This window comes from Mugil cephalus, chromosome 19, assembly GCF_022458985.1.
Source record: "Mugil cephalus isolate CIBA_MC_2020 chromosome 19, CIBA_Mcephalus_1.1, whole genome shotgun sequence".
Classification (NCBI taxonomy): domain Eukaryota; kingdom Metazoa; phylum Chordata; class Actinopteri; order Mugiliformes; family Mugilidae; genus Mugil; species Mugil cephalus.
The window spans coordinates 20754517-20772136 of record NC_061788.1 but is presented as its reverse complement, the minus strand read 5'-3'; the positions used below and the strand labels follow the sequence as shown (position 1 = coordinate 20772136).

The 17620-nt window shown below is 42.2% G+C and overlaps 1 protein-coding gene across 1 annotated transcript; it reads right to left on the bottom strand.

Moving 5' to 3' along the window:
• Positions 1-1667: 1667 nt before the first annotated feature.
• fech (ferrochelatase) lies at positions 1668-15997 on the bottom strand. The gene is made up of 11 exons (XM_047569793.1): positions 15794-15997; positions 14666-14756; positions 13927-14046; positions 12191-12339; positions 11625-11759; positions 10163-10269; positions 9625-9723; positions 8834-8941; positions 6978-7142; positions 6063-6122; positions 1668-4950 (listed from the first exon to the last, which is right to left on the bottom strand). Exons 1-11 carry the CDS (start codon positions 15831-15833, stop codon positions 4813-4815), a joined length of 1212 nt encoding a protein of 403 aa, XP_047425749.1. The 5' UTR covers positions 15834-15997; the 3' UTR covers positions 1668-4812.
• Between the last annotated feature and the right edge of the window lie 1623 nt (positions 15998-17620).

The following is a 17620-nucleotide window of genomic DNA, read 5'->3' as shown; positions in this document are numbered from 1 at the left end:
AAGAATAGATAAATAAGTTGAAGGAAGAGAGAAAATAGAAAATCTTGCAAAAAAATAAAGCGTGATGAAGAAAGATGAGGCCAGGAGGGAGGGTGAGGGAATGGCGGCACGGAAAGAAGGTAAAAGGGAAGAGGTGAACGGAGAGAGGAAGGGGTTAGGGAGGAGGATAAGAGACGAGACAGCATGGACAGGAAAGAAAAGAAAATGAAATGAAAGATTGTTGCTGGCTCAGACGCAGGGAGGAGGAGGAGGGGGAGGAGGAGGAAGGGAGGAGAGGGGGAGAAAAGGGGGTGGCTCAGCCAGCCGCCCTCGGGGGTTATTGGGTCGTGGACAGCCAATCTCTCTCAGCTTAATCAACAGCAGCAGAGGTGATTGCAACACCGCAGGGGACTGCTGGGAAGAAGAAGAAAAAAGATGGAGGCAGGGGGGAGAACGAGGTAGGAATGAATGGGAAGGTGCAGAGAGGTGGGGAGGGAAGGAGGAGGACAGAACTGCAAGATGAGGAAAAGATTGGAAAAGGAGGAAAAATGGGGGTGAGGACGGAGTGGGGGAGGAGGTGGAAAGATGGCGGGAAAGGAAAGGGGGAGGACGGCAGATTGGAGAAGATAAGAGGGAGAAAGGGGGAGGGGGAGGGAAACGGCATGCAGGGGAGGGAGGATGCGCAAAGGAGGTGAGAAAATTATGGGATGACAGGAGGAGAAAACGAGTGAGGGGAAAAAGGAGAAAATGATGAAGAGCAAATGAAGACAGATGGCTGAAAGGACAAAGCCTGTGAAGAAGGGACAAAGGGAAGGAAAAAAGTGGATGGAGAGATGGGGAAAGAAGATAGAGAAACAATAAAAACATAATGTCCAAGAAGTTGGAGCCAAATGAGAAACGGGGAAGACGGCATGGAGGCTGGGAGGGAGAAAAAAAAACAGGAGAGTAAAAAAAGATTCAAAAGTCAAATGGGGAATAAAAGAAATGAACGGCAGAGAAAAGGACTGAGATGTAAAGGAGGTGAAAGCACACAGGTAAGGAAACCACAGAGCGAAAAGTTCAGGTTCTCTGCATTCTTCTTAAAGCAGACAGAGAGAATCCCATTAAACTAATGAAAGAGAAATATTATACTGTAGTTTCTGTTGAGATTAAACTCACAGTCACACTCACAGTTTAAACTCAAATTTTCTTTTACAATCTGCTCATATAACTGAGAATTCATTGGAGTGTTGATGATGATGGTCCATTCCTGGTCTAGATACAGACAAACAGGCCCAGAAAAGGACGTTACTGGGCCCATGATTCATGAATGGATGAGGTTCTGAGGCTGGAGCACGGTGTTGTTTGGTCTCCAGACATGATACTAACCAAATAATTCCTCTTATTAATTAATCTTATCTGTCCACAAAACATTGTCCCATTTTCTTCAGCGTACGGACACAAATGGTTCTTTTTCCAAAGTTTACAAACTCAGGTTGTAACATATTTTTAGCCTTTAATTTAACAGTTACAACCTCATTTATTTTTTTATTCTTTGTACCTTCTATATTTTTTTTGTTTGTTTTTTTTTACTGTTCATAATGGACATTTGCAAAGTTTGAACTTGTATGGTCTAACCTGCTGTTTCTACACAGCATATGACAACAAACATCTCAAATCATTAAAAAAAAAACACACAGACGCGTGTCTTTTCTTACACCTGCAGCATTTTGTTTTTCCAGTATTTTATTTTAAAGGAAGACTTGTCGTTCCACAATACCATGTCATGTTTTAAAAAATGCACAGAAGGGACAGATGGTTTGTGTGCTCTGGAACAAAAAAACAATGATTCAAATAAATAAATCCAAACAACTTCCAAAAAAAAAAAAACATACTATGGAGCAACAAAAAAGCTATACAGACAGACTGTTTTATGTACAATACAAACTCTGCACAGTGCAGTCACTGCTTAACACACGCAACGTTTTCAAAACAAACCTGACACACGAGTATAACTGAAAATAAATTAGGAAACACCCACCCCTCACACAGAGAGAGGCATGTCTATCTGCTGTGACCTGAACTATTGGTTATTCCCACACAAACTGGATCTTTTTTCCATTTCATCAAAATATATTATCAGAATCCGATAAAGGTGATAGTTTGGTTTAAGACCAATTTATTTTTGTATTGCGGTATAATTTTTTATTATAATATCAGCAGAGCTTAATTCAAATGTCGAGCGTGTGTCGGATGAGTTTACGGCATTGTACAAAAGCAGAGACATAAACATGACTGTTGTGTTACAAAAATGTTACAAAATTTCTACATGCGTCTTACTGAAACTGAACGGAGCGAACAGCTCCTTTAAAAGCCATCCTGACCTTTCAAGCCTGTGGAAGAGCGTGCTTGTACTGGATGAGAATGTGTGTTGTAAAGTGCATTTGAGTCTGCAAAATGGAAGTAGAAAAATGCACCGGCTAAATGAACTGTACAGGCTTTCTCTGTGGTGGAACAGCTGCAATGTAGAAGGACTATGGAAATAAAACCCAAAGCTGGGAACCTCACGCCCTCGTAGGATGCCTAAATAAGATCAATGAAACACAAAGACCTTCAAGATCTTTATGTCTTAATCAATGTTTAACATTACGACGACAGGTCGCAGGTAACTAATGGCAACCATGTCCTAAGCTCTGCTGTCAAGATGTGGAGTGTCATGTGTGTACTGCAGATTTTTGTGTATACGATAAGCTCCCAGTGATGTCTTACTGTACTGGAACTGCAAGTGGCTAACAAGAGTTCATACAGCTATTTCAATTTCAATTGTATGTGCACACCGACAATATATAGACTTAAGAATATTCAAAAGCAAACAGACATTAGCATCTGTTCTGTAACATTTTCTTTAGGACGTCTCAACTTAAAATCTTTAAGCCATTAAGGGGGCGCTAAGTAACAGATAGTAATAAGTTTGCTGTTGTTTTGCTGCGCTTGTGCTATTTTAGCAGAACGGAAAAGAAAGCAATTGATATTTGGCTGAAAATCATTTGTACTACATTTCAGAATTGCTAGCTTTGTGTGCACGTTTTTTTTTAAACAGCCTATATAAGCCATCTGCAAATTTACAGACGGAAGTGGGAGACATCATGGCTTTCAGAAAGTCTCAACGTCTCCTTCTGTCCACAACACTGTGGTGTTAAGGTAGCCACAGTTTACAGGGTTACCTTGTAGAAAATATACAAATGCAAACTGAGTGGCTAATTAGCTTGATGATGCACCCACTATCTTGCTAGCTTATTGTTAGCTAAACTTGTGCAGTTTGGGATATCTAATGCCCCTGCCAGTTGTTCTGGCTTTAAACATAAGAGAACCTGTGGAAGGCCCGGATCACAGCAGGAACATGTGAATGGAGATCTCAGGGTGGAGTTTCTATGTTAGCATTTTGGTTAAGCACATGTAAAAAATAACATAAAGCATGAGTCCAGTATTTCTAGTTAGCCAGTGCAAAAGGCACATTCTCATGGTATAAGAGGACAAAAGCAGATCAAAGTAAAGTTACTGTCCACATTTTGAACGCTCGCTTGCTGGTTCTCATTCCCAACAAACAGGACAGCAGGAGTCAAAGCAGCAACGTTTTTCTGCAACTACAGCGCACTAACTTGTTAGGTTTTTCATGCCAAGTTCCTGCACTAACGTCAACGATCAAAACATTAAAAAACTGTACTACACTCTTTGTTTACTGCATTTAGTTATTTAATGAATAATTCCAATGTCTCAGGGTTATGCTTGTGTTTTCCAACTGTCCCGTGAAACACGTGTTATTTTCTGCTTACATCACATCTACAGTGTTACATACTTGAATGGTCTTGTTGCCTCAGACCATGCACTGAGCCTCTGCTTAAAGCTAAATACGTTACTGAATAAAACTAACGTTTTGACATATGTATTACATCTCAATTGCTCTATACTAACAGTGTGCAATAAGTGAGGGGACGGGAAGAAGAAACATGGGTGTCCCCATGAAATAATCATGAGGATTCCATGCCGCCTGGTTTTGAAAACGAACTTCACTAAACGGCCTGAGGTCAGCGAGGATTGTTGGAATCTTTAAAGACATCTCTCAACATCAGCTGAAACACAACGTGTAATGAAATCCAAATGGTGCATTGTGAGACTCATATTCTGAAGCCCAGAATGTCTCTTTTTTCCTATTTTAAGCTGGTATTCTGGTATCAGGCAGCTATGAGCACCACCAACCTCCTCCAGTCACATTACAGGGGTTGCAGCAGGATGGGTGGTTAGAGCAAGAGAAGGAGCCAACCAAGCACAACACCGGTTCTTGTGGTGCCTTCATCATGGCTGACCATTTAGCACTGGAGCAAAGAGATACAGGGTCTCTGATGGACACTTTTAGGGACTAAGGGAACGGAATGTAAGCCAGGGAAAAGTAATAAAAAATTATAGTGCAAGGGTTGGTGTAGCTTTGATGAGATGTGATGCGGTTTTTGTATCTACACAGACTCTGACCAAAGGGCATCCGCTGATTTAGAGTGGATCTGTTCCATTACAAGCATAAGCCTGATATTCAGTTCCACAAATAAAAAGACCAAACCCTAAATTTGTGTTGTCTATCTAGGCAGATACATTTAGACTTTTTGTTTTGTTGTATTAGCAGAAATCCGTTGGTAAATTGTTGGTGTTGCATTTTGTGGACACTATCGCTGGGGAGACTTAGCGTGTTTGTGTGTGCGTACGAAGCTTTCCTTTCTAGAAGAAGGCCTGAAGTTTCTCTACAGGCTGCCCTGTTGCAGGAAAGGCATCAGTGTGGGTATGCGTTCATGCGAGGATGTGTTTCTATGAGAGTTTCTGGTTGGCGAAGAAGGCCTTGGTCTCTCCACAGGTGGGGTTGGTGCACAGTGGGCAGCGCAGGGTCAGCTGGCGGGAACACGGCTCATTGGACTTGAGGTGGGACTGGACCAGATCTGCCAGGGCCTGGACGGGACAGAAGACAGAGGCTCAGCGCTGAGGGACAGGCGGACTCTGAGACGTACCGCTAAACACCTCCACACTCCATGCTGTTTGACCAAAGTCGTCACAGCCCATTACTGTGGGCTTGTGCAAAGAAATGACCGAGTTGCCAAGTGGGAGGAGCTTCCTGGTAGTTACAGTCCTTTCCTTCCCCTGAGAAAATGTCAAAGGTACACGCGTATGTGTGCAAGAGCATTTGAGCTAGAGACATCCAATTTAGAGTGAAAGTTAAAAGGCTAAACGGGAGACTGAAACAAGCAGACGAACTGTGCAACTTAATCATCAGGGTTTATTAAATAATTAAACAATAACTGGAGCCGTTGTCTGCAGTGATAAATCCTGATGAATGTATTTTTCTTTATTTTCCAATGGCTGCTGCTTGCAGACGGCAGCAGCTCACCGAGAAACTAAAACCACACCAAGGAAACCATCCTTCAGTAACTACCAACTAATCATCCTCTGGATATTGATTTATACACACACACACACACACTCAAAGACTTGGCGAGGGGTCTCTGAGCGCGGCGAGTTTGACCAGCCAGCCAGCCGGGCGGGAGGTTCAGTTCTACTGTAGTCAGCTCTAAAGGTTCCCATTGATCTGCCCCCTTCCTTTAATAAACCCTGCACACACACACACGCACACTATGCACAGACACACACACGCATACACACAAATAGCTGTTACAGCTGCAGGAGTTGCCTATTGTGAGAAAGGTTTCAGGGTTGAGGATGAAGGGAAGGAGGGAGGTGAGATGGGGAAAGCAGGAGGGATAGGAAGAAGAACGGAGATTAGAGAAAGGTGCCCATTTGTAGGCCATGTCATGCCTGGACTTCACACGACTGCTGTGGTCTGTTATGCAAATTCAGTATGTTGTTCACGTGTGTGGTTTACAATCTCTGTGAACAAATGAGCCAGCGGATGAAAGATTTTTAGCACCTCAGCAAATCTGAAACTTTGCACTTAATGAGATCCAAAATGGTTCTAGATTAGAGCCCATCCTACATCCTTCTCACACTTTTTTTGCATCCTGTTAATGTTTGTGTACGTGGGTCGGCTCAGCGTGAGTGGACAGTACCTTCATGAAGAGAGGGTTTCCATTCAGCGACTCTGCTCTCCTGATGTTCTCCACCCCGCACTGGAGAAACAACGACACGGACAAAGAAACTTAGCAACAGCCACAGTCTTGTTGTGATTGGTTTGGGTGACTCATCAGAGAATGGACCTGGGTCGTCTGTATTCTGTGTCTGGTATCAGGATGTTGTTAGTGGGGGCCTTTGGGTGCTATGGGTTGAAGGGAGGTGCCTCTGTGGATCGTCCCACAGATACTGTATGTTATCGACGCCTCCCATCAGTGGTCATAATGTTATGCCTGACTGGTGTATATTCTGTTTTCATTAATATAAAAGAGCAATAAGCAGAAACTCCTTCTAAGTAGCTGCTCTCCTTAGCTGACTGTCATCCTGCATCGTTAGAGCTACACAGGCCCACGACAGCTAATGAGCCGACAGCTCATGTCGTGCTGCACTCTGCTGCTACTTATTAGTTCATTTCTCTTTTCTCCCGTCTTGTAAATGGTAATGGAATTAACAGTTGCTTATCTTCAGAACCAACCAAACAGCAACCACGGCAATAGGTGAGGTGGAAAATTGATCCATGAAGAAAGTTTACATGCTTATTTATAGGAAGCATGAAATGAAGTTAAAGGTATTAAACGTGTGGAACGTGTGTGGTCCAGCAGGTTTTACTCTGGAATGAAACTTCTCTTATCTGTAGACAGACTGAAGCGGTCCAGACTTCAGTCTTGTTTTGGTATGTCTGTCGAGTTATCGGCCACTAGAGTACGGACTTTAAGAGAAATGTACACTTCACGTACAGATCTGAGGACAGAGGGACTTCCTATGGTTATGCATTCCCTAATTCTTCCTCCCAAACATAAACACTTTTGTGTCTTTCGTGGTGACGTGTCCGTGGACTGATTTGTCTTGCTCACCTCTTCCCCCAGCACCTGTCCGTACTCTATGTCCAGCTCATGTAATGTCTCTATGTGGTCTGAAGTAAAGGCGATGGGCACCAGCAGGAGGTTCTTCTTCCCTCGTTCACATAAACCTTTGATCACCTCGTCGGTCTGTGGGCCGAGCCACGGCATGGGCCCCACCTGAGAGAACACACACAAGGAACGCAACCGTTTAACGGCATTACAATGAGAAGACGGAAGGACTGAAAACTGAGTTTGTCCTTTTGATCTATTTTGCTATTATTTCTACACAAATCTCAACTACTGCTCAGATTTCCGTGATAGTTTGTTCCTGGTTACATTTTACGTGTGGCCTTTCTTCTACTCAATAAACTGACTTCCACAGTGTGGCTGAAATATTCACTCCTCAAGTGTAAGTACGCTGACTTTACCATGGAGAACTTAGTCTGAAATTGTCTCATTATTTAATTTGCAGAATTTAAGAATAAACTGATGCTAAAAGAGACTACGCTCTCTTAACACTGGTTAGTGACTGCACTAGATATTGTGTATATTTGAACAGTATTCCAGCACATGTGGTTAGTTATTCTGTTCCCCAGGTAGTTTATAACACCTCTTAGCCCTCTTCCATTGTGAACTGTTAATCTGAAGTGTGAACAATGGAAGTAACCAGCCACTGTGAAATGAGGACAGAGAACTTTGAGGGTGTAGCTGGAGTATTAGATAGTCAGGTGGCTCCATCTTGTGGAGACAAAAAATAAATAAAAAAAACAAGTCTCTGACAGCATGACGGAGCAGTTCAGTGAGTTGGCACCAGTTCAGACTGTGGAGGTTTTTATAATTGGAAATAGAGTAATGTGACATTTCTGTACAGATTTCAACTGCATCAATACCAAATTCTGCTGTATGCCTATACAGGACTAATCAAGTTGGTCAAGTTCATTAAAATGGGTCAGATTTGTCCAAATATATGGGCACTTTCAATCAAAATGCTACTGGGATAAAGCTCTAAATTACTGTGCCTAAGTCACTGAGGCAAATAAAAAGCTGTTAGTCGAGGTTTTCATAACGAGACGAAGGAGCTTTGCATTAAAGAGAGTCCAGTCCCAGTACTGTGCAAAAGTGAGGCAAAGCTCCCCTTCTTTACACTGTTTAAATGAAAAGACAAAGTGAAGATACAGACTGTGCTTAGAGAGTCAGGAACAAGCAACAAAACTCTGGATGTTTGATGGATGCATTACAAGAGAAGGAAACTGGAATTACTGTTTCAGATATACACCTCCACCATACACTGAAGTCTACATCTACTGTATATAATATACAACATACTGTATGTATTGAGGACTTTGAAGGAATTTATTTAGTGTTTTTTTGCAGAATACTACGATATTAGGCTGATGCTGCTCTTTGGTGTTTTGGGTAAAACAAATGTCATTATTTCATCACTTCTTGTATTTGATATTTGCACGAATTTAGCCATAAATATCATAGGAACTCTTGAAAAATAGTCAAAACTGTGTATGAGGGGGACCTTCGACCGACAAATTCTAATCCATTCGTCCTTAAATCCCAGCGATACCCTCAAGGAGCTTGTGAGATATGAGGTTGACAAGAATGTGGCCAAACCAAAAGAAGCTGCTGCCAATGCCGAGGTATGAGAAGCAAAGCTGTATTATGTTACATAACCACAGCAGGTTAATAATGCAGGCTACATGCTACATTAATCCTCACTTAACTTCATGTCTAAATTGACTTTAACTTGTGTGTCGCTTCTGTTCAGTTTCAGTAAATATACACTAGATGGAGCCATTGGTTTACTGAAAACATAACTGATCTGGCAGCCTGTGTGTTACATTTTTATCTCTACTCACCCTGGACTGCCACACCAGTCTGTAGGGGTTACAGTGTCCCAGTCGCTCCATGACTCTCTGAACAGTGGCTCCCACTTCCTGAGGATAGGGGTCACCTCTGTTTACAACCTGCACAGGGAACACAGCAGCAGGACTGTCACACACAACATCTGGGAGATGAATAGCTCAGAAATTGAGCCGTCATTGGAGTTGTAATAGTAATGCAGCAACAGTGTATTTGTAAGTTGTAGTAGCAGTTAATGTACATACAGTACATCACATAGATGGTAGGCAGTGCACGACTTCAGATAGTTTGAAGTTGATTCATATGTGATGAAAGTCAGGACAACTAGTCGGTGATGGGGATTCAGACCGTTCCTGTGCTAGTGTTAGCCAATGCCTTTTCTGATGAGTGTGCAATGCAGTAGTTTTCTCTTCTTTTTACCAAAAACTGGCTGCTTCAGTACCATGAATCGACACTACAGAGAGTTTTCTCAGGATAAAGCACCTGGCACCTGGTTCTGAATGAATACTGGCTCTACATTGGCTGGTCAAAGGTTGGCTGGATAAAATGGTTATGGTTGAAATTACAATCCTGTGCACACTGAATAACAAAAGGTTGTAAATTCAGGTTGTTCTGTGAGCAGTGGTCAGAAAAAACACAAACACAGAAAAGAAGTGGACTGATAAGCTGTACAGTATCAGTAAAAAGCTAATTATACTCCTACGGCTAGTATCTGTGTCATCAGGAGTAAGGAGCAGTAGGTTTGATATTGCTGTCAGTTATACCAGTCATACTTGTGAATACTTACAGCCAGAGGGAGGGAGTGTGCGGAGAACAGGATGACAACATCGTCTCTTTTCTCTTCTGGAAACTTCAACAGTTCATTACGGACGTGGTCTGCAAAACACTGCACGCACACGCACACACAAAGACACACAGGTCAAACATTATTTGTGTTGTATCAAACATTTTCTTCTTGTAAAATAATTGCTAACTGTTAACTGCCTATGGATGATTGCTGCTTCTCCCTGCGGTAGCTGCATTCTGACGTCTTCTAAAAATACACTGAGACCCGTTAGTTCCCATGATTACCAAACATGGCTGCTTTCGGCTCATTAGTTGCTATGACGACACGTTGGCACACTCAGTTTGCTTTCCATAATCTAGCCATTTGCTCTTTCAGAGGAAATCAGACAGAGGGCTGGTTTAATGTGCCTCCCCACCCACAACGTTACGCTTTCAAATGCGTCAGAAGGAGGAAGCTGAGACACTGTAGTTTTATGATTAGGTTGACGGGCTACATAAACGGACACAAAAAAAAAAGGTGTAGGTGTGTCTGCCCTAACCTCCACCAGCAGAGGGTGTGTGGGCCAACGGTCGATGACACTCCAGCGCATTTTGGGTCTGTCGGCTCTGTTGCTGTAGTAACGGTAGATGGCGTTCAGACTGCTGCCTGTGTACATACACAAAAAAAACAGTTGTATTTCAATTATTATTATTATTATTAATATTATTATTATTATTTCAAATATCTTCCTGTGAACAGATGGAAAAGTGAAGTGAAACCAATATATATCCAGCTTGCAGTGTTTCAGTGTGTCTGTAGGTATGATAGTCACATTAACACTGACAGCAAAGCACCAGAGAATACACACCACACCAGAACCAAGAAATACAAGAGGTTCACTGATACCATCATAGATTTGAGTCCAAACTGTTGAGCATGCTCACACTCAAATGCTGCCTTGTAAGCAAAATGTACAACAAGAACCACACGATATGTGGCTCAGTTTATTGTACATTTTCAAGACAATATTTTGCTTCTGAGTTTAGACCTGAGGAACAACAACTGCACACTCCCTGTGTTTACTGACATGAGAAAGTGTAAGTGCAGCCGTTCAGCGTTCTTTGTCGAAACAGTTTATTTAGCTCATTTGACTATCACTGTCATTTATTAAATCCAGTTCTCACTCTCTGATCTCTGCATTCCTTGAGTCGTCTACAGGTAAACCAGCGGTCGATCCTCGTACAGAGACGAACCGTCACCAGGTGAACTTTCTGAATTTTGCGGCAGAATGAATAAACTGGATCAAGTGATCAGCATGATTCAGAAGAGGCCAGCTCTATAGAACACTAAACACTAAGCACGAGCTAATAGCACCTATTCCTGTTTCCGGTCTTTCACGCAGGTAGAAAAAAACAAGTGTCTGGTCATTAGTTGTAGTCCTTGTGGTGTGTTCAAGTACCACTTTTTGGCTCAGACGATGTTGTAAGAGAACGTGATCTTGGCCTTTGTCATTTGTAGTTCTTTGAAGTCAGTTTGATGTGTCCATACATATGTCCTTCTTAAACTCAATAATAATAGAATAATGAATGCTCTGTGTAGACTTTCATACGCTGTTTTTCGTGTCACAAAACATAACAACAACAAAAGATTGTGTTAGTTATGCTACCTAAAACATATGGGACGTGGGTGGTGGTGGTCAGGGATGTGTTGTGGTTTGGACAGCCCTTCCTCTCAGTCGGTCTGCAGAGCAGCTTCTCCTTGCATGATGCAACACTGAATTTGATTTAGTTTGGAGTTCAGTACTGTGTGCGTGTGTTTATCAGATACTAAGAGGGCAGATAGCCGCCTGGGTGTGGTGACAGTAACGGTCACACACGTCTCTTATCGGTCATTCAGCATTGTCCCTTCATTTTCAACCCATGTCTTTGAAAAAGGAATAAATTCACGTCACGTTTACTTTCCTACATAATTCATTTTTACTTGATTTCATTCCCTGTGTCTGTGAAGTGTGCGGCTGTCACCTGTGGTGGAGCAGCTGTACTGAGGATACTGTGTGAAGGCCACAGCTCTCTCCACTCCGTCCTTCTCCATCTCCTCTATGGCCTCCTCTGTCAGCGGGTGAACGTAGCGGAAGCCGATGTAGAACTTGTGAGGAGCTGGCGAGAGATGGGAAGCGAACCATTAGCAGTGCTACTGAATGCTGCCGGATAAGGAATGTTAGACGTGTGCGTTCATAAAGTGTTTACTTAGACAGCGGTCAGTTGTCAGACAGCTGTTGAATGTCTGTTATCAGTGAGGTGTGTTGCAGGCGTGTGCATAAACACTCCTTCTCTGTGTCATTATCTTCATTCTACACACACTTTACTCCCAACAACCGAGCGCGCCAGCAGGAAACACATTCACTCCCTTTGTTGTCGAATACAAAGTACTACGTAGAGGACGGTGTGTCTTTTCTGGTGCCTATAAAAGCACAGAAGGCCTTTTCATGACACTAAAAACCTCCATTTAAAGTGAGTGATGCCTCTGCTAGCCTCACTATCTCAGCCTTCCTGTTGGAAGGTGTAGGTCCTCTCTCAGACCACTTCACCTGTCTCGGGGCACATATCGTCCAGCAGCTTCACCATGCCCTCTCCCTGCATGGAGGTCCAGTGTTTGATGGGCGAGCCCCCTCCGATCTTACTGTACTGCTCCTGGATCTTAGGCGTGCGCCGCTTGGCGATGAATGGCCCCAGCTTACTGAAAAACACAGGACAGATTGCAGAGTTATGAACACAATAATCTTTCACTTCCATAAATGGTGTCATTTGGAGGGAGTGATGTATGGAGATTGATTATTTTACTTTTTAAAGCAGTTTTGTGTTTGTCACTGATTAGATGCTGTGGGTGAATAGAGCTGAATATACTACGCACAAAAGGGACAAAAGGAGACACAATGTTGTTACAGAGACACAGACTAGAAAGAGACACAATGTTGTTACAAAGACACAGACTACAAAGAGACACAATGCTACCAGGGAGACACAAACTGACTACAATGAGACATGATAAACAACACAGAGAAAAGACAAAAATAAATGCAATAAGGCCACATGATTTCCAAGACAAACACAATATCACGTTCATTATAGAGACAACAGCCAATGAGACACATTGGCTGTTCACAAAGACAGAAAGTGAAGCAGAAAGTAGAAGCAAAATTAACCTGACTGACAATAAACACACAGCGCCAACTAGTGTTTGGGTAAAGTTTTTACAGAGAGAGCCAGACTCACACGACCGTCGGCTGTGTGTGCAGGTTCCACAGTACTCTAAAAGCACCTTACACCCGACAAGTTTCAAAGAAACAACAGGGTCACCAATAGGTGGTTTAGGTTTTTGTGTTGATTTGACACCATAGCTACGGCGTTAACACAGACCCCTACACACAGACCCTTGCCCCGTAGCTGACGTGCACCTCCCCAGAAATGTAACTACGTGCAGCAGCGGTGCAGACCACAAGAGCTGTGACTGGTCCACTTGGTAGCAGTAGCATGTTTCTGCTTCAGTATTCCCAGCTGCTTCTCCATCTCCATCAAACTGATTGTTTTGGATCAATAAATAATGTGTAAGGTTAACTGAGGAGGTTTGGCGATACAAACATTTGTATTACTCATCTGTTCGGCAAAGTAAAGTTTCAGTGACCGGGAAGAGAGACACATTGAAGCGGTGTAGACTACGTACGTAGGTTGTGGCGTCTATGTCCCAAGGTATTCTCAAAGAGTCTTATCTGACCATACTTGGGTCAGCTTCATTTTAAGAAGTCACAAGAACAACGACAACCAAAAAAAAAAAAAAAAAGAACAGCGTTGTTCAAACCATTTTTTCTCAGCAGCGGTGGTTGGCTCATAATCACTTATTATGAAACAGAGACACAGCACAGCTCTGTGAGCCAACCAGCTTCCCCATTTATCCTCTTCAATGTCTGCGTGTGTTAACTATAGAAATCATTTCTTATAAAGTGCATTAGCAATAAACTGTGTTAGGTGAGTTAATGTCTTTACTAAAAGACATTTTTTTTCCTACAGTGTGTGTCAATGCTAGGATAAATCAGTTTTTTGCGCACTGTATGGAATTTTTGTTGAAGTTTCAGGCCTGTGTTTGTTTACTTGAATAAGCACCAACTTAAATTTATGCAAGTTGTGTATAGATTTTTTTTCTTAAGTGTGACGGTATTTTTCTCTGGATCTTGTTCAGCACATCAGTTTATTGGTTGGGATAAGAAGAAGTTTCTTTGTGTGTGTATGTGTGTGTGTGTGTGTGTGTGTGTGTGACCACGCTGCTCACTTCTGTACAGGCAGTTTCATCAGGTCTGTGTCCATAAAGAGCCGCAGCAGGAAGTCGTGAACGTCTTCCAGTTTCTCGGGTCCCCCCATGTTCAGCATCAGGATGCCTGTCTTGGGCTTCCTGCAGACACAGATTCATGATCAATAATGCACAGCTAACAATCCCCCAGGCCCACACAAAGACATGCTGGACGTATTGATTATTAATGCCAACTAATAACAGATTTCATTATGAATAACGTCTGCTGATGTCTGACGTGAAAAGTACTGTAGATTCTTAAGATCCCAACACAAAATAATACAAATACCCTCTTGAAATGTATCTTATTGATAATAATAAATGTGGTGGGTTCAATCACCTACTGTTAGCCTGTCATGCTACGCTATGCTATGCTGTGAAGCTACTCTTACTTATCCTTGCTGTCTATTTTCAGTAACACCAACAGTGAATCAGATTACACAAACGTGTTCCTGACAACTTAAAGTGAAGTCATTGCTTTACAATGTCTTCCTGGTGACATTAAACGTGTGGATCAGAAGCAAATATGCAGAGAGGAAACACTACTGTCATCTCAACGTGCTGGTTTGGGTAAGGACTATTTGAAGTCCGTCACTGGCCGTCAGCCACAGATGCTAAACACGGCCCTGACAGAACAGGACGCAAACAATGTGAGTGAGGAATATTCTGGAGGTGCATTAGCCCCCACACTTATGTCCATCTGTTACAATGTGTGTCACACCTGTTCTCCTGAGTTTCTGGACTGGCAGTCTGGGCTAAAGCTGCAGCAGTGGAGCGTGTCCTCAAACTCAGGCCAACGCTGCTCCTGGCAACTGTAGCAGAAGAAAACACTGGTTATCCACATGGCCGTTTTATTTTTAACTGGTTGTTCTGAATCATCGGAAATAAGTAAAATAAAGGGGAAAGTGTCCCAGAAGGCTGCCACTGCATTACCATGACCTCTAACATGAGGACACACCAACTCACCTGATTACATCGCGCCAGTGAAATAAGTAAAGTGACAAAAACAGACGCTCCGAGTCACAGAGAGCACAGAATATATATACACAATATTCAGATATTCACAGTTTGATAAATGAGCTGTAAAAGCAGCTGAACTTTCATAACCACGGCTGCAGTAAGTCGACGCGCCACCAGGGGGTCTGCTGCGATTACGCAAGTTCAACAGCCCGTAATTGTGTAACTCAATATCCACTTCTTTTGTTTCTCGCCATCAACGCGTGGACTGGACACGGACGAGCGTAGCATTAACAGACCTCCGGGTGTTTGTTAATGCAGCGCTGGTACAAGTTAAGTCCTTTATGCAACATTTACAGTAATCTTCACTAACGTCGGTCTCTGTCAAACCACCGTGAATTAGCGACTAGCCCGCTGCGGAAATAGTGATTCACCTGTAAGAATAAAAGCACAGTAACCTGCACGGGACAGCAAATATTAGGATTTCGTGTAAATCTAATGTGAACACGGACAACAAACAAAGTACCTTAGCCCCATTAGTGAGAACAATGAGATGCTGATGCTGTACAAATCAATAACACGATGGAATTATTGTTACTGCTACGGATTACATTATATTATGAATGTCCTGACAGGAAGTTGCGTTGCCCTAATCGTGCACTCTTTACATGTAACGAAATGGTGATATCAATGTCAGCAGCATGCTGTAGAGTTTCTACCACGTTACACCAAAAACTTACCGCGTAATGACTCCAAACTGCATTTCAACTATGTTGGAAAGGCCGACTATTACAACTTATGACGTGACATTAAATTCCGTCCTATCTAAAGAAACTTGAAGGTTTCCATTTAAGCTTTGAGCAAGCTGTCTTAGCCGCACACATATACTCACATTGGATCAAGCGACCAGCGCTGCCCAGGGCCGCCATCATGGTAATTTCCTGTTTTCGCTGACGATAAAAGTCTCTGCAGCAGCTCGAATCAAGGCCGGATATTTGTGCTCCCTGCTCCCAGATCAACGACAACCTCCAACCCCAACAGAATGACAGCCGGATTCCTTCAGCTACCACCGGCTGGCTGGTCGCACTTCCGTCAAGATTGTAATGATAAAGCTGGTATTCCGGTTTGCAATTTCAAAATAAAACGAAACAAAGGCCAATGCAATACAAAAATCCGAATGCATGAATTATTTTATTCGCAGACTCGCCGACTTTATAAAGGGTGATTGGTGTTCATTTTCTATTATTATCATGATTCATGAAGAATACTTTTGTAGAAAATTACAGCACGGTTTTGCATTAAAGATGTGTCAGCATAACAAATTCAAACAAAAGAAAATGCATTACTTGTCAGCAAGCTGATATGGATTCTGGACTGAACGTATTTAAAAGCCCATGGCGCGAATGGGTTTGATAACTATTTATGTTACAGTTTTCGACTTTTCCACAACTTTATTTGCTCTTAATTGGCAAATGATATAACTTATTTTATGATACAGCTCATGCTTTTATTATGCAGGGGATTTTAGTCGAATATCCGGTCTCACGCTGTTTACGTTCGCGCTGTGACGTCACTTTATATTCAACGTCATTGCACAGAAGCGTGCGCAACTAGGGGCCAAAGTGGAGATAAACTTCATTCACAAAGACTTGAAATACGACACTGTTACCAAATTGAAATGTGAAAATTTATATTTTAATTAATTATTGCTTTTATTCTGGCAGTTAATTGGTGACATCCCCGTACATAGTGCAGGATTCTCTGATTCAATCCCAAACACAACAATTTTTGGTTTATAGAAATTTATTAAGTACATGTGTATCTTATGGTGAAAAATTAATATACACATAGAAGGGAGATTTTTTTGCTAAATTTCAGATCTCAGATCAATTTGTGGTGTGAACAGGGCCAGGGATCAGGATATAAGCAAATAAAAGACAAACCCAAAAATGACACAATTTTACAAACCGTGATTTGATTTTTTAAATTTTTTTTTTATGTAAAATGGAATGTGTTTATTTTGGTTTTAGTACTCCACTGAGGATTTCTTTTTTTTTCTTCTTTTGTTGAAGCTCAACATCATTTTGTATAACCCAACCGCCCCATGCTGACCACACCCTCCTTCTCTGTGTGCGTGTTCAGAGATAAGGTATAGTTCTAGCTGCTCACCTTTTGACCTGGTTTCAAGCTTGTGAATGGAGGAATAGGAATGAGGAGGGGGTTGATCACAATAAGAACAAGAACATGTAATATCATTATCTGCTGTTTATATATTCACACTTTTCCCCAGCAGCACTGTTACATGACTGAATGCGTGACCATGTCTTTGGACAGTTTATGACTTTTTGTTTTCTGCTCTGTGTGCCTGAGGTTGCTTATTTTTCCTTGCCACCGTCGCCCTCAGGCTTGCTCTGGAGGTTGCAGGCTGGTTTTTGTGAAGCGTCTTGAGACGATTTGTATTGTTATTGGCGCTTTATAAATAAAACTGAATTGAATTGAATTGAATTATTTAGAATTACATTAATGTTCCAGTGCCAGGTACCAGCTTTAATCTGAGCAGCCTTAGGTCAAGACAGGCTCTTTAAGCAACTACCTCCAAGTAATCTGATTTATTACTTTCATCAGACTACTTGAAGGTAGTTAATGAAGTACAGGCTCTCTTCTTTTTAAAAGGAAGAAGGAAATGTAAAAGGTCACTTACATACAATGGGTGTAGCTT